Below are 26,563 nucleotides of genomic sequence, written 5' to 3' on the forward strand. Positions count from 1 at the left end.
CTCAAGAGATCAGTTTAAAACAGAGCATCAGAACTTCTGTAAAATTTGAACCCAGAGTCTTCCAGCTTCGGCATTTTATTTTCACGACTTAAATTTGTTCCCCAACTCCTTAATTTCAAAGGGGCAGCAATCCACCAGGCTTTCCTTTAGAAATCAGATGAAAAGCAGATGTCTGTGCTGAATATTGCACAGCTCTGTACAGCAGGCGGGAAACTTCATGTAATAAAATTACTCAGTGTGGAAATTCTTGACTGTAGCCCAGTTCACAAAGCTTACGAAGAGCCCTGCCATGAGTTTGATTATGCCTTTTGAAATTAAGGGTAGGAGGAACAAAGTTAAGTCATGAAAATAAAGTCCTAAAGGCTGGAGGGCTCTGGGTTCACATTTCTCAAAAGCATTAGGACTAGGTTTTAAAACCGATCCTTGCAGTGAACTGCAGTGGGAGGTGTGGTCAAAAACTGGGCAAGCTGGCACAGTTCAGTCTTTCTTCAAAAAAAGGGAGGCAAAATGTACACTTCCGAGGCAACAGTTTTTTTCAGTAAAGGCTTTCTTTACATGTTTATGTTAGCTTGTCTCAGGCTCTGTTGGAATACAGGGCTTCTTCCAATGGTTCACTTTTTACTTTAATGTCTAATCTAAATCATTTGTTTCCTTTTTTAACACGTTATACTGTTTATTTCAAGTATAGTAATTCTGCCCTGGTTTCAGTTATAATCTCCTAAAAAGATTCAGTAATTTACCGTCAAGATGGACTTTCAATTCCTTCATACCTTATGAGACCTTTTTCCACTTTTAAGAGGCTTTTTACCACCCCACCATGTAGGGAAAGAAGATGGTGATCAGACTCAGAATTTATTATTCAAATATTAGTTGTCTGTTAATAATGTACAAAATCCTTTCTAAGTTAGAAGCAAAGGATACAATTTCACCTGTAACCTAATGAAGATGGTCCAGGTGCTTCCATTATTTTTCTCTTCTTTTCTAGTAAGTTACAATGGCTTAGAGTGTAAGTATACTCTAACCAGTCTGATTTATTGTGTTCCTTTCCAAATTAGGGTGATACTGTCATATTTTCTCTGCTTGGTTTTATTTGGATATCTTTGTTATTGGGAGGGTGGTTTGACAACCAGCTGGGACTTGTTCTCAAATGAGCCGCAGGATGGGAATCTTTTACTTTGCTCAGTAGGCACATCTCTTTCTTACCCTGAGCGTGCCCAATGAAGTAAAACCTCCCCTCTTGCTGGTGATGCCATCATAAATTTGCCTTCTTTCTTTGTTAACAAATTAATACATTTTGCATTTAGAGAGGCTCAAAAGTTCACTACTAACATGAGGTTTGATAAGGCTTCTGAGTATATTAGGGCACTAACTCAATTGGATAACCGTAATGCACTATTAGTACAGAATCATAGAAACAAAGAATGGTTTGGGTTGGAAGGGACTTCTCAAGATCATCTAGTTCCAACCCCCCTGCCATGGGCAGGGACACCTTCCACTCGACCAGGTTGCTCAAAGCCCCATCCAACCTGGCCTTGAACACTGCCAGGGATGGGACATCCACAGCTTCTCTGGGCAACCTGTTCCAGTGCCTCATCATCCTCACAGTGAAGAATTTCTTCCTTCCATCTAATCTAAATCTACCCTCTTTCAGTTTAAAGCCATTACCCCTTGTCCTATCACTACATGCCCTTGGAAGAAGTCCCTCTCCAGCTTTCCTGTAGGCCCGCTTTAGGTACTGGCAGGCTGCTAGAAGGTCTCCCCAGAGCCTTCTCTTCTCCAGGCTGAACAACCCCAACTGCCTCAGCCTTTCTTCATAGGAGAGGTGCTCCAGCCCTCTGATCATCTTCGTGGCCCTCCACTGGACTCACTCCAACAGGTCCATGTCCTTCTTATGTTGGGGGTCCCAGAGCTGAATGCAGTACTCCAGGTGGGGTCTTACGAGAGTGCAGTAGAGGGAGAGAATCCCCTCCCTTGACCTGCTGGTCACGCTTCTTTTGATGAAGCCCAGGATACGGTTGGCTTTCTGGGCTGCGAGCGCACATTGCTGGCTCATACCCAGTTTTTCATCCACCAATACCGCCGAGTCCTCCTCCGCAGGTCTGCTCTCAATCGACTCATTGCCCAGCCTGTGTCCATGTTTGGGATTGCCCTGACCTAAGTGCAAGACCTTGCACTTGGCTTTGTTGAACTTCATGAGGTTCACACGGGCCCACCTCTCCGTATTATTACATAGTAAATTAAATGTCTATAAATGTTCTTCACATGCTTGAATTAAAATATTTTACATGATCTTTGGACATTCACAGAACTTAAGGTTTTGCAAACAGAAGGCTTGTACTCCGCCTTGAGCAAGATTTAGCATCTACCTTTAAAAGTAGCTTGCCTGGGAAGATGCAGCTAAGCCTCCGTACCTTTCCTCACTACTTTTGCACATGCTGGCATAGAAACCAGCTGGTTGCACTGAAACTTGGATTAATTTGAAGTGTAAGAAATGGAGCTTAACACAAATGCAGGTAGGAACTGCAGTTACTTCTTCACCGGGTGTGCGTGGAGGTGTAAGAAAGGTGGCTGTAAATCAGAGAAGGTATTAACTGAAACCTGAGGACATGGGGGAAAAACTGTATACATACTGAAGAAGTCAATCATTAAAGTATGGTATAATGAGAAATGGATAAAAGAGGGAAAATTATATGGGACCGTACTGAAAACATTCCAAGTTGCCAACTCTAATTAGTGTTTGTGAAATCCCTGACTGTTGCCATGGCAATAAATGTGCTACTACAAATGCAGCATTCTGACTTCTTCACAGGATCAAGCAAAGTTGGAAAGGAGCAAATCCCTGTGTAAACATCAATATCGTCAATTAATTAGGAAACACAGCAAGATAAATAATAAGACCCCATGAAAGGTAAATTAATTTCTGTTTTCTGACTGCTACGTTTTAAAGTTTCCCCAGTATCAAGCCATCTCTGTAATTCACTTTTGTTCTACAGTAGTGCTTAATCACAGACCACGGTGGAAGTTATTGTGGAGGGAGTTTTTTAATACATTACTTAGCAGGTTAAAAACTTCAGGTTATTTGAGATATTTCAGCTACTTAAACTCATTTCTTTCTTTAAATGTCACTTAGCTTGTTTGTTTATTTATTTATTTGAGGTAAAATTCCACCTAAACAAGGTCAGACTTCTCTGTTCTTTTAAGAAAAATTGATAAACAATCTAAAATGGAGTAGATCATCTTGAGTGCCATGACATGGCACATACAGAACAACCAGTTGATCAGGCCCAGTCAGCATGGATTAATGAAAGGCAGGTCCTGCTTGACTAACATGATCTCCTTCTGTGATAAGGTGACTTGCTTAGCAGAGAAGGGAAAGGCTGTGGTTGTTGTCTAGATAGGCTTTAGTAAAGCCTTTGACACCATTTCCCACAGCATTCTCCTGGAGAAACTGGCTGCTCATGTCTTGGATGGGTGTACTCTTTGCTGGGTAAAAAACCTGGCTGGATGGCAGGACCCAAAGAGTGGTGGTGAATGGAGTTAAATCTACTTGGTGGCCAGTCACAAGTGGTGTTCCCCAGGGCTCAGTTTTGGGGCCAATTCTGTTTAATATCTTTATCAATGATCTGGATGAGGGGATCGAGTGCACCCTCAGTAAGTTTGCGGATGACACCAAGTTGGGCAGGAGCGTTGATCTCTTTAAGGATAGGAAGGGTCTACAGAGGGATCTGGACAGGCTGGATTGGTGGGCCGAGGCCAATTGTATGAGGTTCAACAAGGCCAAGTGTCAGGTCCTTGGGTCACTTGGGTCACAACAACCCCATGCAGCGCGACAGGCTTGGGGAAGAGGGGCTGGAAAGCTGCCCGGCAGAAAAGGACCTGGGGGTGCTGGTCGACAGCCGGCTGGATATGAGCCGGCAGTGTGCCCAGGTGGGCAAGAAGGCCAGTGGCATCCTGGCTTGTAAAAGAAATAGTGTGGCCAGCAGGAGCAGGGAAGCGATTGTCCCCCTGTACTCAGCCCTGGTGAGGCTGTACCTCAAATCCTGTGTTCAGTTTTGGGCCCCTCACTCCAAGACAGACATTGAGTTGCTGGAGCGTGTCCAGAGAAGGGCAACAAAGCTGGTGAAGGGTCTGGAGAACAAGTCTTATGAGGAGCGGCTGAGGGAACCAACCTAAATGATTCTAGGATTCTATAAAAATATTAAACAGTGGGGGAAAATGGCAATTTTTCCCCATAGTCTTGTCTCTTGCATGACTTCAGAATCTTGTACTTGACATTAAAGCAGTTCCATTATATGCACATAAGCATCTTGCCATATACATTATGTCTATTCACAGCTGGAATCCCACCCTTTTTTTTAAAGAAAATCCTTGCTTTTGTGAGTTTAGTTCAGAATCTTGATCTCATCCAACTTTCACAGCCATGTCACAACTTCATGTATTCAAACTTCTTCTGTAACCAGATGCAGCCAGAACATTCCATATTATGAATATAAAAGTAACGGTGTCTAATGTTAAAAAAGAAAACAGAAGAAAAATTGCTAAAAGTGTTTCCATATGGTAAACAAGTTTTTTTTTCTTTTATTTGACAAATCACTGTATTGGTAATTCTCACAAATGCAGTTCTGGAATACAGTTCTCAAATATATCATCTGCTGCTAAGAATTTGATTAATTGACTCCCCATTTATTCAATTACTGCATCAATAGTTTGGCATTTTTAAAAGTTAATCTTTTGTATCCATTAGTAATTATTGTTTAATCCATATCTTGCAATATTGCTAATGGTCGGTTTCACTAATTTAATAAAGAACAGCTAAATATCTCTTTTCTAAATACTATGTAGTTTGTATCGCAGCTTAGTTCCAAACATGTGATTGACCAGGATTTTGAATAGTCTCATAGATGACTTATATACATAGGGTAAAAAAGATCAGTTTGAATACATGGGTTATTCTGAATTTTTCAATGCTTTTATCAAGTTTGCATAAAATTCGATACAGTGGCAGCATAAATTGCCCAGGGACAGAAAAGGAAAACAAAATAAGAGCATTCAGTGGACACTAGCTCAGTAAATAAAAGTTTTTATTCCCAACTCTGTGACTGAAATTCTGTATGCCCTTGGGCATGGCACTCTACTCCCTTTTTCCTGTGTTGCTCCTCTTTCTTTTTCTTTTGTCTATTTGGACTGGATCTTTTCCTGGGTGGGTACTGGACGTGCTAATTAGTGTAGCTAGCAAAATGGGGTCCTGATCTGTGTTGTGGCCTCTAGGTGTTGCTATAATACAAATAATTAATCAAAAGACATGTTTCATAGTGTCCATAGAGGGAGTTGCCAATTTTTGTCAGAGCCATGCTTAATTTTATACAATTAAACCTCTCTCTCTCCTTCCTCTCTGCAACATAACTGAAACTTTAGCTTTGTATATTGGACAAATGTGAATGTGAAAAGTAAAAGTAGGAAAACTGTAGAAAGAGATTTGACTCACCTCTAGTTAAAGTTACTCATTTTGGGGTGCCTTGGTGCCAGCCTCCTGTCCAAGGACGGTGTCTACTAGAGGAACCCGCTATTACATTCCTGACTCAGCCCAACCTTCCACTGCCAGAGTCAATCATCGGGTGTCGCATCCCTCTGCAAGGACTCTGGCACTGATGGGTATGAGCACATAAGGCACACGTAAGGACACAAGTGCAGGCGATCTACATCAGGACACGATTCTGTTCTCATGTCCAAGGACAAAGCTTATGGCCCCTGAAGTAATTACACACTGAGATACTTGTGAGTTTAATGAGGATAAGCTTTGTCTCGTGGGGTGAAAATTCAGACGCTGGTGTGGGTTGGTCACGAAATCTGCATGTTTTGCCTAACGGGGGACTACTATGCAAAACTCATTGCCATTATCATTAACAATTTTAAGATTCGTAGTTTAATTTTAAAAATAAGGCATGGAAAAAAAGCAACAAATAATTTGGAGGAGTTTGAGCAACCTTTTGTTTTGTCACGTTTCCAAAGAAGGAGCTGTCGATCCTGCAGCCCGCCACAGCACATCATTTGACGTACCCTCCAGCCGAGCAGTCCCCGCAGAAGAACAGCTCTGGCGGAGGTGTGCCGGAGCCGTCGGTACTCATGGCAATACCCAGAATAGTGGCAGGTGCCTCTCAAAACTGCATTTGTTGAAAATGCATTTGTAGCCAAACAGTTTTGTCTGGCAGGGGATAAGCGATCCCTCCTAGCAAAGCAAAGGGACCCTAAGGAAAGGAATTGGATGCACACTTAAAGAAAATGCTGCAGGTGCCTGCTGGAACAACGTCTTACCAGGATTTGCTGACACAAAGTGGGGGAAGATGGGATCAGAGAGCTCTGTCCTCTTTCTAGCCAGATGTAGGTGCTATGGGACCATGAGCCCTGTAGCCATCCCCTCCCTCCCTTGTGGCCATCATTATCTGTGATTTAATTATAATCCCTTCCTGGCATGGAGGAGAAGTACAGTGAGGGGCAGTTAGTCCCTCTGCTCTGGTCTGTACGTAGTTCAACCATCATCCAGCTCTCAGTATCTAATTGAGATTGCGTAACCAGATACTGCAGGCCTTATTGTATTTATATAAAAGCTATTTTAATCAAAAGGCTAGCCATTAAATTGCCAGTGTTCTTAAGCATGCTTCACCAATTTTTCCACTTTTAAGACTCAAGTAGACAATTTTTTTAATGTTTTATAAATGATAAAAAATTCGCATCAGATTTTAACAGAATTAAGCATACTTATTCAACACACATGGGGCCTCTGAAAAAAATGTTATTCAATTTAATAATTTTAATTTACATTGTATATGTACAAGAGCATTTCTTTCAACCCACAGGTTAACACCACAAAAAAAAAAAAAAAAAGAAAGAAAAAAGAAAAAGAAAAAAAGTACTGCGGTTAGCGGAGTGAAGAAACTCTTGAAACACTGTTGTCTGAAATAAAAGCAAGGCACTCTCCCTTAACACCTGATATATTCCTGAATTCTGCCTAGACAAAGGCATGTTCACACTGAGAGAGCTCTAAGAAAAGTAGTAGATTTATTCTGCGTTAACTCTTTCTTTTACCACTGTGACCTGTCACTGGTTGTACTCTAGGATGAATCTGTGTATTGAAGTTGACATGAAGGACAATTCCACAGATGACGGGATTTGGGAGAGTATCACAGTTAAGACTATCTATGGAAGACTGGAGGACACTGGCTACGTGAAATCTCACACGGGGCTCTGGACCTGCTACCTCCCACTCACATTCCACTTAATAAATAAACCTTGCTCAACAAAAAAGCAATTTTACTGTACTATGCTGATTCGCCTGAAAATTCTTCGTAAGGGCCCACTCGCAAGAAGCGCCTGCAAGCCCTCATCTGGTTGGTGCTCAGCACCTGGCAGGATTTGTCCCTAGATAAAAGTCATTTCTCAAGGGACCTTGTGTCTTACACAAGGAGACAAAAGTAAACATACTTTCGGATTTTGTGTTTGTATGTTTTTGTATGCGCACATGTGTGTGAGTGTATATATATATATATACGTATATATATATATTTAGTATATACAAAAGCGAGTTCAGTCAAAATATATTTGTCTTGCTGGTCAGGCTTGTTACAGCAACCTACAAGAAACATTAGCTTCTCTGATATTTAATTATGCTATTATGTTTGCACATAAGCTTAAAAGTCAATACAAAAAGCAATACTTTTCCAAATATTATCTGCAGGTAAACCGGAAATATTAACTATAGTGATTAGAAGTCTGTTTCCCTATTGACACTACTATAAATCTTGATATAAGAATAATTTTTTCATAAAAGCACATCCAAACATAGTAAGTGATAAAATACCAGATTACTATTTGAAAACCATACAGTGACTCGATATCTGGGTTATCCTTTGCAGCAATTAGGCAATTCATTTGGCATCTGTTTGATTGTATAATTTAATTTCCATATAAACAGCATAGTTTAAAAAAAGACAAAAGCTAGAATGTTTAAAGCTAACAAAAGATACAGTGACATCAGGTTGACATTCAAAAATTTCCTTAGCAAAATGACCAACAAAATTTTGACTTAATACAGTGCATATAAAGTTTTTTAGAACTAAACTTTTTAAATATTATTTGAATTTAGCAAAACATGAGCAAGATTTTAATATCAAAGTGCTAAACAGTACTGCCTTAGAAGTCACTGCAAATAAACTGTAAAATAACTCTGCTTGTGATTTGACAGATATTTTATATACAAATGGTTAATAAAAAGACACGCGCACACACACACACGCACACAAATATAGGTATATACATATATATATATACACATTATATATATGTATATAGTTTTCCAACTGGTGTATCTGAGTCAGTGTGAACACCCCATTTAGTTACCATGTGTAACAGGGCTCCCATGAGCTGGCAGTCATTGCAATAAATACAGGCAAAGCCATTACAATATACCATGCATACAAACATTTATACAAATAAAGACACTATGCAACAAATTATTTCATATTAATATGGCATCAACAGTATAAACATACAAAAAGGAGTACGAACACGGAATGTTTAAACGCAGCCCACTATATCCTTCCTAGCACTTACATTCATACTATTTTACAAGACTTGCTTGTTCTTGAAAACCATCTTCCGTCTGTTTACTAACTAGTCGCTTGTGTTAGAAGTCTAAAACCGAACTATCCCTGATGCTGACCCTGTATGCTCCAATCACTACTTACTCGGATTTCCTTAGCTAAGGAACAACTGAGCCACAATTGCTCCCGTGTCTTCCACATACATTTGTCAATAAGTCGCGCTACATGGAATCAAGTTTGGAAAACTCTGTCAGGTAAGTTAGTGCATGTAATTTTCTCACTTGATTTCTTCCGTTTGTTTTCATAGTAAAATAAATTAGTTAATAAACGAGACTTAGTAAGACAGCACTTTAAAAAATTGCACTTGAACATGGGAGCTAACAGCCATTGTCATTTTGCTATATTTGATTTGTATGAAATGTTCAATTGAATGTACTTTGCTAAAAAAAGTGAATTTTTGTTTAGATTGTGCTGATGTATGTGCCCTTGATGCAGGAAGTATGCTAAAGGTATCCTCACAAAACACATACTACCCTGGCAAACAACTATTTGCTGTTCTTGTTCTCAAACACAGCTTCTACAATTTTATTCCTCATGTACCATGAGGTGTTAAACAACAGATTTAAAACAGTCATGTTAACCTTTTACTGCTGCTGGGATAGCATTGTCCAAAAGTGCCATATTAGCCATTTAAAAAACCCAAATCACACAAAAGAAAACAAAGAACACAACCCCAAACCAGTAAGCCAGTAAGGTTCAGGCCTCAGGTTGTAAGGACAAAGCGCCAGAAAAGACCTCATTTTAGACCTGGAGCTGCTTTTCTGTTAAGTGAGGGCAGAAAAATGTTAGCTGTAAGTCACGATCCATTTGCCTGCTCTGGTGGGCGTTTGCCTTTCAGGAGGGTGGTTTGACTCAGAAGGGTAAGGTGTCCAGAAACAGCCTGTCGATAATGGAAGGGGCTGGCACCAAATCTTCCAGTTTCAGGTAAAAGATGCGCTGCAGTCCCAGTGTGCAGAGAGAACGCAAGTCAGCCAGAACACCCAGTACCTTCGGCTCTGCAGACTCGAGCGGTTGTCCTTTGTTTTGGCAACTGAAAGTTAAGTGATCTTTCAAACTGCTTGTGATCTTGTTGCATAGCTCTTCCACTTTCTTTGGTTCTTTTAATCCATGTCGTTCTGCAAAGCGAGAGAAAAAAAACCACATCAGCACCTCTACCGCAAACTGAGAGAACTCGTTTGCTTTGGAGTAACCCAAATCCATACTCTGGTACTCAGAGCAAAAAATGCTTTGAAAGTGTAAGATTTCTCAGCACATTTGGGGTTATATGATGTCACTTAACCTTTCTGCCACACAAAATAAGAGATGACAAGTGCCCTTTTCTCTTTACCTGCTAAAATAGGCAGCAGAGATGCTCAATTATGATTGAAATTCTAGTACAAGGAGTCCAAGCATCCTGCGTATCTCGCATAATTTTCAAGATATGAGACAGAATTAATTGGGTGATTTTCCAGCAAAACTATCACAGGAGGTGTTTTGGAGATTTCCGTGCTTCCCCACCAGTTGTGAATGCTCAATAACTATGGCAACCATTATTTATTCAGTGAATTCAAGTGGCGATCGATATCCTTAGCCAGCTCCATCAGCGCCCGCGTAGAATTCCACCAGGAATTCGCAGACACTCTTACAAGATACTAAAGGCACCTTACCACCCTTTGTTATTTTGATCAGCTGCTGCTTTTTAGTTTATTCATCTTTAAAAGGTCTAAGATAAAAGAAGCCTGGAAGTTAACTATTTTGCTTTGAGTGAGCAATGCCTAAAGTGAAAAGGCTACTGTGTTATCCATCACAAAAACCTCACCATTCCTACAAGGAAGGGGAGCTGGGGTTTGTCCCCCTTCAAATAGCCTTTTAAAATACTACAAAGGTGTTAAACGCATCCACAGTTCTTTAAGCATAAATAGAATGAATCAGATTTGGGATTCATTAAAAGCAGGTTCTTTACTGGTACATGGGAAAAAATTTTGTGTTTGCTATCAAGATTTAGTGGATAAATTAATATAATACTTCAGAACAAGAATCTTAAATAATTTTGTGATGTTTTGATTTGCCTCTGACTTTGAAATTCACAGGTAAGTAAGAGCTGGCTTCGTAGCAAAGTCATAATAATTTACACATGAAATAGAATTACACCAGACAGGGCAGTCTGAGAAAATGCAGGTTAAATTAATTTTAATCAACTAGACCTACAAAAAGAGTGACAGCAGCGGACGAGAAGTAAGTGTGGCAGTTCTCATTTTTGATGCATTTGAAGTCGTCTGCCTTCCCTGGCCCTCTCCCCCATCCCTGGCAGCCACGGGCCATATTGTACCCATTGCCCCCAAGTCTTGTTCTTCTACTCCAGGAGGAGCGAGCGATAGATACTTTCTCTGTCCGTCCCTTAATGAACAGTGAAAAGAGTACAGTTTCCTTTACTTCCAGAAGCAGGCGTAACGCCTGCGCAAGGCGCAGCGGTGCCTTGCCCAGGCATGTGTATATAAACTCCTCGCTGCCTCCCCTTACCACCTGCTTTGGCTAGGTGTTCTTGACAAACCAATAAAACAGATGGGATTCAATGAAGGCAGTCAGAAATGTAAAGGCCTGATTTTCCACTGATATTCACCCATTTTACACTTTTTTTCAACTTTATTTACTTAGGCAGAGCTAGCTCCTGAAGAATACTGGTTTGGGATCAGAGTCGGAGATGTGCAGACGTCTACAGCTCTGGCCAGAAGCTACTGTGCTCTATCATTTAAGTACCATCAATCTGTCCTGTTGCTTCACAGCAACACTCATCCAAGCAGTAACATCTGCTTCAGACATCTTTTTCACCTTGCAGGAATTAAAAACCCTAGGTATTCTAAGTGCCTTGTTTACATTAAAACACGAAGAGTCAATGAATATTTAAAGCCCTTCCAGTAAATGGTGTGTAGTGTAATTATATAAGCCTTAACTATACAGGTCACTGAGAGTAAATACTTAGGCAGATTCTGCCATTAAAAATCTTGGTGGATAAATATTTTATACAGGTTTGAAAAGCTCTGGGTTTGTTTTTTTTTTTGTACCAGTAGCCTACTGAGAGAATCTGCAGGACATTAAATTAATCTTGCAGTCTTTGAAGAGTTCCCATCTTTTAATCTGTTTTGAGGTTGTTTCCTGGCTGTGTAAGTGAAGATATCTTATAGATCCAGGGAGCTGAAATACTAGAATGGATCCAAAACCCGACTACAAATTAGCAGAGCACATTTTTAAACCAATGCCTCAGCAGGTGTGTACCTTGCTGCAGAGTATGGAAAATTATCTCTGGCTCTGGAGCACACAGCAATGTTGTTAACATTTCCAGCCAGAACTAAACAGTATTTGTCTCACACTGACAAGTTCAGAAGGTTTCATGAACAAATCGTGTCTTTGGTAGCTAGCCATGAAACATACCGATGCAAAACACAATATGTGCAAAGATCATAATATTAGTAGCCTTACTTTACATAAAAAAATCATGAAAATTCAGAATTAAGAGAGAGTCCGTCCTTAAGCCACTCTCTGGTGCTACAATATTAAAGCAGTCTCCAATAAACCAAACTGTCCTCTCCTGCATGAATTACCATGCAGTGGCCTTTGCTACTTGCAAATCTCTACAAAGGTAAATTCCTCATGACTGGAACTGCCTCAGGGGTTTTCAGTCTCCGATCCCTAAGGCATCCCTTGTGAACCCATAGAAAGTCAAAGCCGTCTGTGTGGAAGCCCTTCCGCTAGTAAAGGGCGCTCGCATGCACTGGCACTGCCATTGCAGTCTCTGGTGTTAGCATCCAACTAATTTCTGGGGAATGTACTCGTATAAGAAACAGCTCCTCTCTCCGGTAGACTTGAGGAGTCTTGGGTCTAATGTACTCAAAGATTTAAATTTCATAGGGTTCAAATAGCAGGAAGCACATTTTCTTGCCTTTTCCACGCAGCCAGGCCCATCTGCACAAAGACAGACCCACAATCTTTCTTACTCAACCTAAAGGGAGCAGCACAAGGCACCTGTGGTAAGTGTGTGCCCCGGCGCTGAAGCTGATGGCCTCTAATCATTCGCTGTCTTGCACAGGATGTTCTTATCCACATGGAAATGATAAGGCCGAGATTTATCCCAAGAAGGACAGCTAGTCAAAATGGATAGATTTTCTCTAACTGATTGAGGAGGTGTGTAAATATTATTGTATTCAGACTTTCTTATAATGACAATTAAAAAGGCACGGGTAAAGTCAATATAGGATTTCTCAGCCTTGTGTTTTAGGATACCATTGATTTTTGCAAGAAAAATGGTGATTTATGGCAAAGATGCTCTCCATAAGCCTGTCAAAATGATTCATCAGAAGTCTTGCCTCTAAAGCTCTGCAAACTTAGCAGCTCATCCTGGCAAACTGAATGCAGCAAGTTTTTTACACCTTTCTCCTTTTCCCAGGAATCTCAATGTGATTCTGTGCTATAATTAGGCTGATCAGCAAAAACTTGATAGGAAGAAAGCAAAAGAGCAGGAAAACCCGTCACCAGCTGTGCTAGTCCTTCTTTCCCTAATCTCTGACACGGGGTAGATTATGCCAGGGCTAGGCAGACTGAGCGCTACCTGTATGAGAAACACCTCTCAAAGAGCACAAGTATTTCAAAGACCTTGCGTACCTCAGAGACCCCTGGGCTCTGCGCTCTGTGTCAGGGTTTCCGATCAGAAACGCAACAAGATTTACGCTGCAGACTTAAAATAGGCCTCTTGATTGTCTCGGTTTCAATATAGTTATCTGATTTTCTCTTCCCCCTTCACAATCCTCTTCCCCTTCTACAACTCAAATAAGCACAAGGCTCAGTTGCCTACAGCTTTCTGGTTGTCTCGTGTACGCTCTGTTACGCATCAGGATTGCCACTCGGCAGATCCAAGGGTCTCCTTTCCTGTTGCAGTCTGGCCCATACTCATCCTGCCTAACTCTCCGGCACTTCACAAGGGTGCCCAAGCGAGGAGCGCAGGCTTCTCGAGCTCCTCCTAGCATCGGTGGAATGTTGGGCATTTTTAGAAGATGATGACAATTTTAGGTGGATGAATCATCTTCTGGAGGTGCCCTGTACTATCCACCAGCTGTGCAAGGCACCTAAAGTCAGATGAGCTGAATGACCACACAGGATGCTCCCTCCTTTAAGAAAATCACAACGTAACAGAGAGACGGCTGGTTGCTGTAGAAGGAAAGAGTTCTTGCCTCAGCAAAAAGGTGGGAGTGGAGAAGGAGGAGTGAGTACTTCACTTTGATGCTGACAGTACTTCCCTCAGCAAAGTGGCGGGGGGAAGGCAGACAATGCAATCTGGAGGGTTGGTTTTTTTTTTATAACCGGCTCTCCTACACTCCTCCAGTCTGCCACCTGCTCGTATGTAGACCCAGCACACAAAGCACCCACTCCGGAGGATCCTGGCAACAGGACTGAAGGATATCTGCTGCTGAAGAGTAGGTGAGCCTCCCTTCCGTAGGGAAGTTGGACAAATTCATGTTCAGAAGGGAACTGCAGCAGCCAGACCCTTTTTAGCCAGACTGGACTCATTACTCTTTCTTGGTATGACTGATGGTGCTAAAAATTGTGTTTGTAAACTGGAACGGAAAGCCCAACAGCAGGAAGACAAACACAAACTCATAATTAATTGAAACCTCACAATATTCTTCAATGTTCTGGTGCCAGTCTAACAAAGCATTAAGAGTGTGAATAAGCCCAATATATACAGTGGTTCTGGGCTGGTCTGTAACACACTTAAAATAAAACATATGCTGAAAGAGCTTGGTTGAATGAGGGCTAGAATGCTCTGTACTCAGCAGCATCCCACTGAGAGTGTCAAGTGGGCAAAACAATAATATTTTGATGTGGATAGAGAAAGGAAGAGGCAGAGAGGAAAAGTGAATCAGCAGAGAGAGAAAACACTAGCAGTTTTAGAGCAGGCAGAAATTTGAGGCTAAATTACAGTGTGCCCTTGAGATGATCTGCATTGGACTCTCAGTCTTTATATTTTCACACTGTTAGAAAAACTATAAAACAGAGCATTAAAAATGGTCATTTGGGAAGTTAAGGAAGCATTTTCAAGAATAGGCTGAGCTAATATCTGGTCTACTTTGCAAAGCTTCATTGTCAACACCATCCAGTCCACAGTGGAGTGGTTGCACAGGAACAATTGTGATCCATGGAACACACTAAACTGACAGAAATTGTCCATGTGGAACTAAGGACGGAACTTGTCCCAAGATGACCAGCATTTTCTTTCCATGTTAGCACTCTTCTTTAGCTCATTAGATCCTACATCCCAACAGAATATGTGATCCAAAGAAAAAGAACAGGACAGAACTAATTTCTTGCTTTCATGGGGATGTGGGGTGAGTGTCATGTGTTGTTTCCTAACTACTTTCTTCTGGCTGATGCTCAGAGCACCACTGATGTGCGCTGGAGGAAGTTGTGTCCAGCCCTTGTTAACCAACTGAAGGAAGTAAAAAAAGAGAAGAGAGACAGAGAGAGGAAGATCCTAAAGGAGTACCTTAAAGAAAAAAAAGATATGCTTTGGCATTGCAGAGTTTTAAGTTAACTGTTTGCAAGCTGCACATGATAAACCAGATGTCACTTCTTTCATTCTGGGTGCTCTTTCAAGCTGATGCCCTGTCTGAAAGGACTTGGAAATTCATCAGGAATCCAACATGATGCTTTTCCTTCTAAGCAACATACTGCAAATTCCCAGGAAACATAAAATAAACAGAAAAAGCACAAATATGTGGACTTTCTAATGGATTACACAATGCAAAATATTACAAAATCTTTTCCTGTTTATTTTATGTTGTGCATACCTGTAGTTTTACTCAAAGCAAGCAGGGAATTAGTGAGTATTGTGATACTCTCTAGGTCTCCTGTCGTTCTCTTCAAAATTACTACGTGGAACGAATGGTCACATCTGCCTATAACCATGCATCCTATGGTGTGACCTGCAGCTGTGGTTGAGTTAGGACATGGAGCTTCACAGCTCCAAACAAGCCAGCAGAGTTAGTTAAAGGCACTGGAACTACTGGGGCTCTTAGCAGGGAACCAATATGACATCCCAAAATGAGTGAACAGCCTTCAGTATCTTGGGACACTGGGAACAGTGGAATGTCTTTTAGCCTCCAACACTAATTTTTACATTTATTCCCTCTTCCTTCACTTGGAGAGAGATGTTAGTTCTCCCTGTCACTCTTGCAGAACAAAGAGAACATGCGAAAGAGAGTAGCGATTTCTCTTACTTTTCTCCTTCAGCAATACTGCCAATGACTAGTATACAGGAGAGTTTGTTTTCTAAGAGCACATCTTTGTTTGGGCTACGGAGTGCACTCATGAAATCAAGAACAAACAGGTCATTACTCCCAGGAGCATTTTTCTTTACCCGGAGAGACAATTCTTGAATTTGGTGCTACCTAAGATGCTGTACAGTATTAAAACAAGCTATGACTACTATAGAACACTGTGCTGTTGTCTTTTTCTTTTTTTGGTTGAACCATCAAGTCATGAAAAGTTGACTAATGCAAAATAAGAACTGGAGCAATTTGTGTAACAATGAAGCAAATTTTGCTCAAGCCAACATTTCGGTTTTGCAGCATTGCTAATAAAAGCAAGCAACTAGATTCACAAAACAGAGCTTTCCTGCTCCTTCCTATCCTGCAGCCCAATGACATGGCTATCCATCTAGGACATGGAGGATTCATGGTCAGATTCCCTTCCTGTTGGAATCACACCAGAGACTGGGCCTCGGTGTCCCTCTGAGCACCAGCTTGTCCCCAAATCATCGTACACAACAGCCATTCGGTGGCCCGCACAGTATGTCAGATGGCCTCAACACAAAAGACAGTGATACTCAGTAGTCAGATATCCTATGTTCCTGGAAAAGGTGACTCTCTCTTGCTCTGACTCACAAAAAGGGCTTGAACCACGGTTTGCTAGCAACCCATTGCCTCCAAGAGTCCATTACAGCAGAGTACCTTCTCCAGAGATAAAGAACGGCACCTAAAACAATCTAAGCCAAGCCTCAAAACAATGCTTAAAAATGTTCAACAGATTCCAGATTTCCAAAATGTATCTTTTTTTTTTTTTTTCTTTTGGTGGCACTAGCTGAAAACCAGCACATGGCTTGTCATACTCAAACTGTAGGGAGAAGGCAAGAAGCCATTTCTCACGGGATGCAATACCAGAGGCAAATCTCAAGGCTTACCTGAATATAAAACTTCAATACACTATCACCGAGAAAGTCTCAAAAGAACCCTGCCCAGCAGCATTTTGTGCTGTAGTGCTCTCTTAGCCATAATTACCTGATTTCCTCTTTCAGCTTTTTTTTAATATCGTTCATCATTACACAATACCATCCATTTTCAGGTGACCAAATTTCTGGTTGAGTCCCTAAGTTACCTAGCTGCCCTTGGAGATCTGAAACCTGTGAATATAAATCACTGGACACAGGAGCTTCGGTCTAATTTAGATCGCATGAAGGTATACTCTGTCCTTGAGAGCAAATGGCCTGAGATATACTGGCCTCATGAAGTAAAAGAATAAGCAGAAAGCTACATTAATTTTAAGCACCACCTCATACAGGTGAGAAAATCAAGAAAAGTTTGACAAATACAGAAAACCTTAAAGCTTTTATGGACTGAAATGCTCTCCTTTTAAAGGCAACAGTTACTTCCATTTGTTTGGAAACTTTGGCAAGACCAGCACAATATAGCCAACTCCTGAAAGGGTTGTTATCAAGGAAAGGAAGAAATGTGGGGCGTTATTAATTAAAAGACATTTCTATGAAATATCTTAGGGTGACCTGAGACAGCCACTGGACAACTTCGACTCTTTATGTAAGGGCAACCAAACACTGCCTAACTGAACAAAGACTTATCATGTTACAACAGGGCATGGGTTCACAAGGAGAAAAACTTTTCCTCCTATAGAACAGCTTTTTCTACATTCACACAGACAGCTTGCAGGGGATCCTGTTCATCGACCTGCATCCTCTGGGTCAGTCCTCTCCTCATCATTATCAAGAAGATATCAAGAGCAAGCTCCATCTATCTGTGTCTATCTAAAAAAGACGTATTTAATATATAGTAAATAACCTAAATCAATGATAGGTGCTATATACATGTGAGCTTATATGTCTGTATATAAATATATATGGAGACAGACAGCACCTGTCCTGGATTTATAGATACATAAATGCATACACATACATATATACATTGTACATTTATACACACACACTCACATTTAAGTATTTATAACACATATATGTAAGTATGCATGAACGCATGTCTGTGGATGTTTATATATAGGAGTCAAAAATAAGTTGGGAATGTTCTTTCTTACTTTAACATACCACTGATTCTGAAAATTTTTCATACAGAACAACTCCACTGAGCTATTCTGGACTTAAGAGTTTTATCAAAGAAACTAGAATCTGGACCTTAATGAACCTTTTCTAATTGCAGAGGAAAATGAATAGAAATTAATGAAAAACTTAAAATACTTTTCTTAAGAAGCAGAGAGTTAATGCTATAACACGTATACACTAACCCTTCACCCAAACGCAGGAAGGAAGCATACCATGTAAATGCTAAAGCCAAACTCTTGGCCCCACAAATGGCAGTGGGAATTGGCCAATTTATAGTTTCTATATTTGCCATTGAGTGTTTTATCTGAGTGTTTCCCAAGCATCATCTCAACCTAGGTAAAATGAAGACTGCAGCTGATCTTGCTGAGGCCACCACCTGCAAACTGGTGGATGCCTGAAACGCAGGAGGAAATCAATATCCATTCCAGTGGAGCTTATCGCACCCCTGGGAAGATCCAGCTCAAGGCATACTGAAGCCCCGTTTCACACCAACGACACAGTTGTACCTTTATACTACCAGCTTTTCTGAAATGAGCGTGAGGCTCTCAGTAGAGATGTCTCCGACTTGTGCTGCATGGTTGTCAGACACCCTTACTCCCAACCCTTCCTGCTTCCACCAGCCATGCCTCTTCGATCGCAAGAAGCCCAAGGTATGCAGTGCAGTACTTCAAGGAGCTTTGTTGTTTCAGGAATGAGAAAATTACACCTTATAAGGTTATGCTCCCCCATTTTGTACTTACTGGCCAGATTTGGCAGATTCTGACATTAGTTTCCTGCTGTTTGCCCCAGCAGGCGTGATATGGTCACATGCACACCCAAAAGCTTTTGTACAACTGCAGAAGAGGACTTTTTTCTTATTATTCTCCAATTTTCTCTCTCCAAAGAGCAGTACATGGAATACCTACACTGGCTTGGCTACCAAAAGCACCTGGCCTGTCCTCGTGAAGCACTCCCTCTGCTCTAGCTATCTTGCTGAGAGGTGAGCTGTACTAGCTGGATGGCTTCTAGCTCTCGAGCTACCCTGGTATTAGTATTCCTACACAGAAGACCTAGCTCTGGTCATTTCATTAGGCTTTTCTGGGAATTCAGCAAGTATTTTGCATGTTTTTGTAGGAGCTCCTTGGAAGCAGTTTGCTTTTTAGAGATTATTCCAAGAAAACAATGAAACCATGAAGAAATAGAGTTAGATTACATTTTAACAGGGGTATCTGATGGCCTAATGTTAGTCCACAATTTCAGTACGGTCATTGCAAAGCTTTAAAATCATACTCACTTTACCCTGAATATAGCTCAGTTAATTGAAATTGCTTGAATCTACATTAAAGCAAAGCACTAGAGTCTGAAGCTTTTTATTAACAAAGGAGCACTTACCTGTAATCATAGTTAGAGCTGATAAACTTGCTAAGGCTGGGATATCAAGGTTAAGGCTCTTTAAGTTTAAGGAAAAGTCTTTAATAGAGTCGAGCCACTCCCCAAATCCACGAAGGCACTGAAGTCTATGCAGCACAAGTCCATTGCAGAATACAAACTTATCCTCAGCAGTATCAGACCTCAAAGAAAAATAATTGAAAAAATTATAAATGCATCTTCGACTTTACAGCAAAATGCCTAACCAGTATTGAAGTGTCTGTCATTTAAAATCCAAGGCATATTATCCTGAGACATATGTGGGCATTCACATTTGACAATATGCTTCTCCCTTGGGGCCAAAGTACAACAAACAAGCTTCTATGATTGCTTACTTGGTAGAGTTATAAGCCTGAGGTTAGCTGTAGCATGTGGTGTAGACTGTCTAATTAGTTAAGATTTTGGTCCTGCCCAAAGGCATAAACAGAGAAGACATTTTACATTAAATACTGTATGTTTGAACCAAAGGAATACTAAGTGAGTGCATTTTGAAATACAAAACTAATAAAAACTGGAGAAAGAAGAGATTCTACAACTCTCAGCATTTACTTATTCTCATCTGCATTTTTCAGACTGTAAAAATTGATAAGGAAAAAACAATGGAAAATACATGCAACAATGCACCACAATACACATAACATCATAAACTCTTTTACATGAAAACCTGTGTGTAAGAGCGACATTACAGCTAAGCTCTCCTCTCCTTTCCCTCCCCATTGCCAATATCCCTGTTAAAAAAACGCATGCAAAGGTCATTTTCAACCTAAAGAAACAAGGGCATAATTCAAATCACCAGTTTGGAATTTTCCCAGTCCCTGAAAGTGTTTTTGGTCAAGTGTCTTAATTAGTGCTAGACTGACAACTAGCATCTCACTCTATTAAATGACTCAGTAGTAAGAAGAAAACCAATCTGAACAAGATTTTAAATCTTCTTCATCCCTTTCAAAAACAGATGCCAGAGATGTGCATGCGCAAAAGAAGGGGGAAAAGGAAAAAGCTTTCATACTGAAGGTGGTTTTCTGTAGTTTATGCTGATGAGTACAAAGCAAACTTGCTCAAATAGTACCTGAGGATCAATTTTGATTACTATGGAAGAAGAGGATGGGGTATATAAAATAAAAAGAAGCACAGTAGCAAGACCTATGCTCTCTTTTTAAATCACTTTTTTGTTTTTTCTGCAGTGTAAAACAAATTAAACACCATATCCTTTGGATGCAGACATTGCTGATGTTTTGTGGGTTTTTTTGGTACAACTGACAATGTTCAAAGATAGCGCCATATTTATTCCTTAAAAATATTTAGATGGATGATTTTTCACATCAGCTTAAGAGGAAATGAAATAAATAGTTACCTGATGGAGAGTCTTAGTACAAACAGCTCCAAAAAAGCTGATTCTATGAGTAATGTCTGATCTTCTTTTGGGAGGTCAGTAAATCCTGGGATTTTTTCTGCCCAGCCTCTAGTTATGTCAATGGAGGCAGTCAGAAGATTATAGAACTGTTGTACATGTTCTGCATCTGTGCCTGCAGCAGCCTGATCAGTGGAACAGTACTAAAATGAAAGCCACAGAAAGCAACGTTATATGCATTTAAGGGCATTCTGTGAAACATACGGCATTACTTGCCCGACAACATTTCCTTCTGTGGCAAAGCTGGTATTATTATCAAAGGCATAATAAGTAGGTCTACATCTATCTACCTATTTGGCTACCTACAGGCGTTTCACTATTCAGATGTATATTGCAAAAATATTTCCACATGTATAGAAATCGTTTAAAATTTATAAATAAAACATAATACTTATCACATTTTACAAGTACCTATATGCTATTAGCAAACAGAAACAGAAACCTGGTGGGTAGGATAATTTCCATCACACTGGAAGAGGAATACTATTTAACTTACTACAATTAAACACTTTTCCCATTGATGAATTTGTCTTGGTATGACCAAAATGCAGATTTCTTCCAAACCCTCTCAAACTGCATTTTATCTGACAGTGATAGAGACATGTAAGATAAATCATGTTTTATCTGACACATGCAGCATTGCTTCATTTGAATACAGAATTGGTTCAAAGTAAAACAGCTGCCCCCTATCACCTCCTATCCTTCAAACAGAAGCATTTAAGGTTCAGGAGAACCTATTATCCTGCTTATGCGGCCATAACTCTTCCAGACAACCATTCGACAGGCTCAGCTTGCTCAGCTTCCCCGTGACCCTCTGACAGCTCCCTCCCCACTATCTCCTACTTCCCCACCAGTGGATCCCTGTCACTCCCATCACACTGCTCTGTCTGTCTTGGCAGAAAATAGAACAGGAGCTTTCGCGGCTGAGTCCGATTCTGGGCTTGGAAAGCGCTGCTGGTTTTCTGCGCAGGAACTGAATAATTTGGGATTTATTGTAACAACATCCTCGCCATCAGACATCTGGTGGGTTAGTTCTGGGAGAGACTTGGTACTCACTCTTTCTCTGAGACTCAGTCAAAGAAAGGTCGGGGTGGTCTCCATGGCTGAAAGAAGTGCGCACGCCCTTTGGAAACAACTTTCCACGTGCAGTGAGGGCTTAAGTCCATCAGCCCGAAGCTCTCCCTAGCAACTCTCCAAGCCAGGGTGGAAGCAGAAAGACCCACATCCCCTTCCCGATCCATAACAGTGGGCTGGCAGCCTGGGAGGGCCGTATTACAGGCATGCCACTTGGGCTGCAGATATCACCCAAGTTGCTAACTGCAACCCAAAAGTCACCTCTGTCCAACAAAGAGTGAGGGGGCAGCGAGCAGAACTTCTCGGGTAGGTGTCCTGCTCTCTGCCTGCCCTAGTTGGAGCTGGTTGCTGTCGGTAGGTAAGGGATGAAGGACACAGTGAAAAGAGTCACTGATTGCTTGGAGAACCATAGCAATCCCAGAGACCTCTGGCTGTTTCTGGGGTACCAGCGCTAGCCCTGAATGACCCTGTTCTGCTTACCCAACACTAACGGCATGAGTTTCTCATGGAAGCTCCCGCATCTGAATGGAGCAGCTGGGGATGCTCAAGCAGCACGAACTAATTACTCCTGGCATCGGACCGCAGCATGATACGCTGGGGTGATTAGTGGGTAGAAAAAGATGATATGCTTTTTCAGAGACCTTGCATGTTCTGGACCCTCTTAAGATGAAGCCGTGGAGCAAGCCAAGACAGAGCGCATCTTGGCTCTGGGAGATGTGCTTTGCTGCGCAGGGACTGACCTATGACTCCTCCTTTCTACAGGGGGAAACCAAACTCCTGCCTCACCATAGGCACTGTTAAGGCAAGACACATTCTTGATCTTCTGAACAGTGAAAGGGAAGGAAAAGAAAAGCAAAAGAAAAAAGACACTACCCTAAGTTCATTCTAAATATAACTCGTCAGAAGTCAGTGTAATTATGCCAGGTATTAATTTGTTCCCAATGTTTATAAAACAATCCTTTGGCAAAAGTGAGGCAAAGTTTTAACATTTTGTAACGAAGCTGAATGCTGCATTATGTCACATAACTGCTGCCACATACTGCTACAGTACGGTATACCCCACATTCACATACTGCTACAGTACGGTATACCCCACATAAGGCACTTAATTAAATTAAATGCATCTAAAAAAATTATAACCTCTATTTGTTGTTATAGTTCAGCCCAAGAGAGCAATTTTAGAAGAAAGGTAAAAAATTACATGGAATTGTATAATTTTTAGCTGCTGTAATACATCACTGCTTGCTACAAAGAGTTAGCACTTACAAAGAATAGTTAAAATATTTACTTGTAACAGACTTAGGACTACATAAGTAACCATAAACAATATGTACGGTTCTGTTTTATGCACCAAAATCTGTGGTTTTTTCCATGATTATTTCATTGAGAAGAGGTGACATTTGACTTAATTTCTGACCAAGACAGCTGGTAAGCCTGCCCTTGGTCAGGAGGCCACGGTACAGAAGGGCTCAGAGCTGCATTTCTTAACCTGCCCTGTGCAAACTGGAGGCACACCGGGAGAAAGCCAGAAGACAAAGCTCTGCCTTACTCCCTTCCTCAGAGCTCCTTTGGGAATTAAATGAAAGCCGACTGTTACTCAAGGGGGGGGGGGGGGGGGGTGCGTGCATGCGTAGCAAGCAACATTAACTAGTATGCTGTATCTAAAGAGATTCGGAAAGCCTGATGTTGGGGAGCCTGACAGCACGACCTAGCTCTACCCTTTGCCTGCTTTCATGAGACCTTCATCAGCTGCTACAGCTGCAAAAGCCTAACAGTAACTTCTCTGCAGAGAGGAGAAGCTATGCTTCTTTTTCCAGAAGTCCCAATATTTGCTTCATTTTGTGGCTGGGGAAGGGGCAGGGATTATTACCTAAATGCTGCACCCTCCCTCCAAAAAGGCAACATTTCTATTTAATTTGGTGGCTATTCCACATGAATAAGGACAGCAAGATATGGGGTCTGTTTCTCATCTCACTTACTTAGAAGTGTAAACTCGTGGAATTGTACCAGTAAAACAGGTGTGAGACCAGACTGCGGCCCTTGGCCTTTAAGGAGTTCATAAACCAAATTCTCTTCCTAGCAATTGCTTTTTGAAACCAAGTACCTAAATATACCATTGCTGTGGACTGGTAAGTTAAAACCAGTGCTGAAATGAAAAGTAGCCATGTTCTGAACAGAACTGCTTCCAATCTGTTTTGGTTTAAAATTCATAGCTTATGTAATTTATTTTTGGTATTGGTTTTGGGGTGGGTCTTTTTTGCGTGTGTAGGTTTTTTTGGAGGGAAGGGGTACATGTTCCTCTCTGAAACTCTTACCAGTATTTTTAAGACAATCAAGACATTATAGCTTGTAAACATGAAGACCATGCTAAACATTAAGGTCGCGTCTGCAGAAGTGTTAGGACCGACTCCAAAGCCAGGTCTCCAGATCTACCCATTTGCGGCAAGGTCACAGCCTAACCCAACGTGCCATAAGTTACGTCTTCACAGGTAGAGGATTATTCTTCAAAGGGATTTTTTAGCTTTGCAGTGCATTTATGGCATATTTATTTAGTTAATCTCAGTTTTTATGCAGCCTTTGCTCCTGATCTCCCTTAACTTTTCAAAATAAGTATCAGGTCTATGAAAAACATAAGACACTATTAATTTCTTTTAGCGCATTTTTGTCTTTTCCATATTGTATATTTTATTGTAAAGAAAAACTTAGATATTAATACGTCCTAACAGACAATCATACTTAATCTTTTAGCCACCAGGACTAAATTAATTTACTGTCAATCATAGGCTTCCTGTAATGTCCAACAGAATTGTTCAACAATTAGATCTAGAGGCTGTTTTCATTAAAAGAAAAATAATTACTGCAGGACAAAGAAAAAAGTCACATAAAAATACACAGTTTTCATATAGCTTTTTGTAAATGCAAAAGAACTTCCTATCTATAAATAAATAAATACAGAAGGTTAGATACTGCTTTCAAGGCCTGGGCTATTATGCGCCTGTAATTCTGTGGAACCCAGCAGATTTCTGTCAAAGAGCACAGCTCGTCACACACCTCGGTATTTGCAGAATGACCCCTTGAGACATTCTGGGTAAGTTAAAATATGTGCAAATATGGCTAATGCATTCTCCCCCTCAAAGGCTGTCAGATACTGAACGGCTAGATTCTTAATAATAATTCTGAAAATTATATGATTGTATACTTACAGATTAGCTTGAAGAAAAGATGTTACAGCATGCTTAAAATTGCTAAATGGTATATGTAAGTATAGTCTAAAATAGAATAATGTAATTTTTATATAATTACAACCAAATACGTTTTAGTATTAAATATTACTTAGCAACAAGTGATAAATGGCCAATGTAGATGTTGTCTGAGTACAGCTGTATTTTTCACAGTCTCAGATTTAATCATATTTCATTAAGGGGAAGGAATTTGATCTTGTTTTTCCTTAGCTGTATTTTTTTCTTTTACTATATCAACCTGCCTAAAAATGTATTTAACAAGCCATTTCAATGCTGTATTTTAATAACTATTGAACAGTGTTTCAAGCTTTTGAAATATTCCATGAATATTTAAATGATGAATATGATACATTAAAGAACAAAGTTACAAAAATATATAATCTCTGGTAAAGCTTTGCTGAGGTAATTTTTTAGAATTTTGATTTTAAAAGGTTTGTTTTACAAATGTGAATTTTACTGAGGGAACATTCATGCTGGGGTATCCAAAGCCAGACCCTTGTCCCATCTAAATAACGGCAAAATTCCTACTGATTTCAATGGAAATGGCCCCATCCATCCAGTGTTACTTTGCACAACCCTTATATCTGAATATTAGGGAAGTGCTATTACATTTTAGCCTTTGGAACCTGGAAATTAAGATACTGGACATACCAGTACTGTTCCTGAGTTTGGTGGATTAATCAATTGTATTGTAATTGCTAGTGTTTTGGTGCAGCCTTTTGCAAGAAGAATGCTCTTTTTATCCACATATTTTTGCTTTCACTCACTTTGTGATTGAGATCCTCACACTGAATAGTTACTAACATGAATTTCTACTGCACCTCCTTTCCCTTCATTGTCCCCCTACCATGAAAAGACATGGCTGGCTGGACAAATTTCTACCCTCATCCGAATTTCACATTTACTTTCATTTTAGCAAACCAGCTGGTAAGTAGAAATGCAGTTCGCGAAATCATTTCTATGGGGAAAACAAACGGGCGAAGAAAAGTGAGACATACTCTTGAATAGTCAAGCTCCCTGGGCGTGGAGTCGGTTAAAGCTCGTACGAGGGCGTTCATCATGCTGATGGGAGGAGAAGGCGGGGAGGGCTGAGAGGGTTCCTGCTGTAAGGGGCTCTTTGGTTTGGAAGGCAGCCGACCTCTTCTGCCTTTCAGGCTGTCGGTACGGACAACTAGGTTAAAAAAAAAAGGGAATCAGTTCTGAAGAAACCAGCAAACGACGGGTCAGAATGAACACCTGCTTTTCTTACGGTGGTCAGCCCAGCAAAACTAAGAGCATTCTCCAGTTTCAGCACATGCTCTTGATGCCTTGGATCGCCAAGGAACACAAATGATACGAAAATCGCGTCAGACCTACGATTGTAAGCAGCAATGTAGCTGCTTACTTAAAGCCCAGCTGTGTT

At 40.7% G+C, this 26,563-nt stretch overlaps 1 protein-coding gene across 3 annotated transcripts in view; it reads right to left on the bottom strand.

The window, feature by feature from the left end:
- Positions 1–6,779: 6,779 nt before the first annotated feature.
- Positions 6,780–26,563, bottom strand: part of NR4A3 (nuclear receptor subfamily 4 group A member 3) — a 29,704-nt gene continuing 9,920 nt past the window's right edge. For all 3 annotated transcript variants that reach the window (XM_075022818.1, XM_075022819.1, XM_075022817.1), the window contains 4 exons: positions 26,160–26,332; positions 20,789–20,988; positions 19,402–19,580; positions 6,780–9,772 (listed from right to left, as the gene is read on the bottom strand). In XM_075022818.1, coding sequence (XP_074878919.1) covers positions 9,510–9,772; positions 19,402–19,580; positions 20,789–20,988; positions 26,160–26,332 — 815 coding nt within the window. In that variant the 3' untranslated portion in view covers positions 6,780–9,509. The remainder of the gene's footprint in view (positions 9,773–19,401; positions 19,581–20,788; positions 20,989–26,159; positions 26,333–26,563) is intronic.

Source organism: Buteo buteo, chromosome 3 (assembly GCF_964188355.1).
Source record: "Buteo buteo chromosome 3, bButBut1.hap1.1, whole genome shotgun sequence".
NCBI classification, from domain to species: Eukaryota; Metazoa; Chordata; class Aves; order Accipitriformes; family Accipitridae; genus Buteo; species Buteo buteo.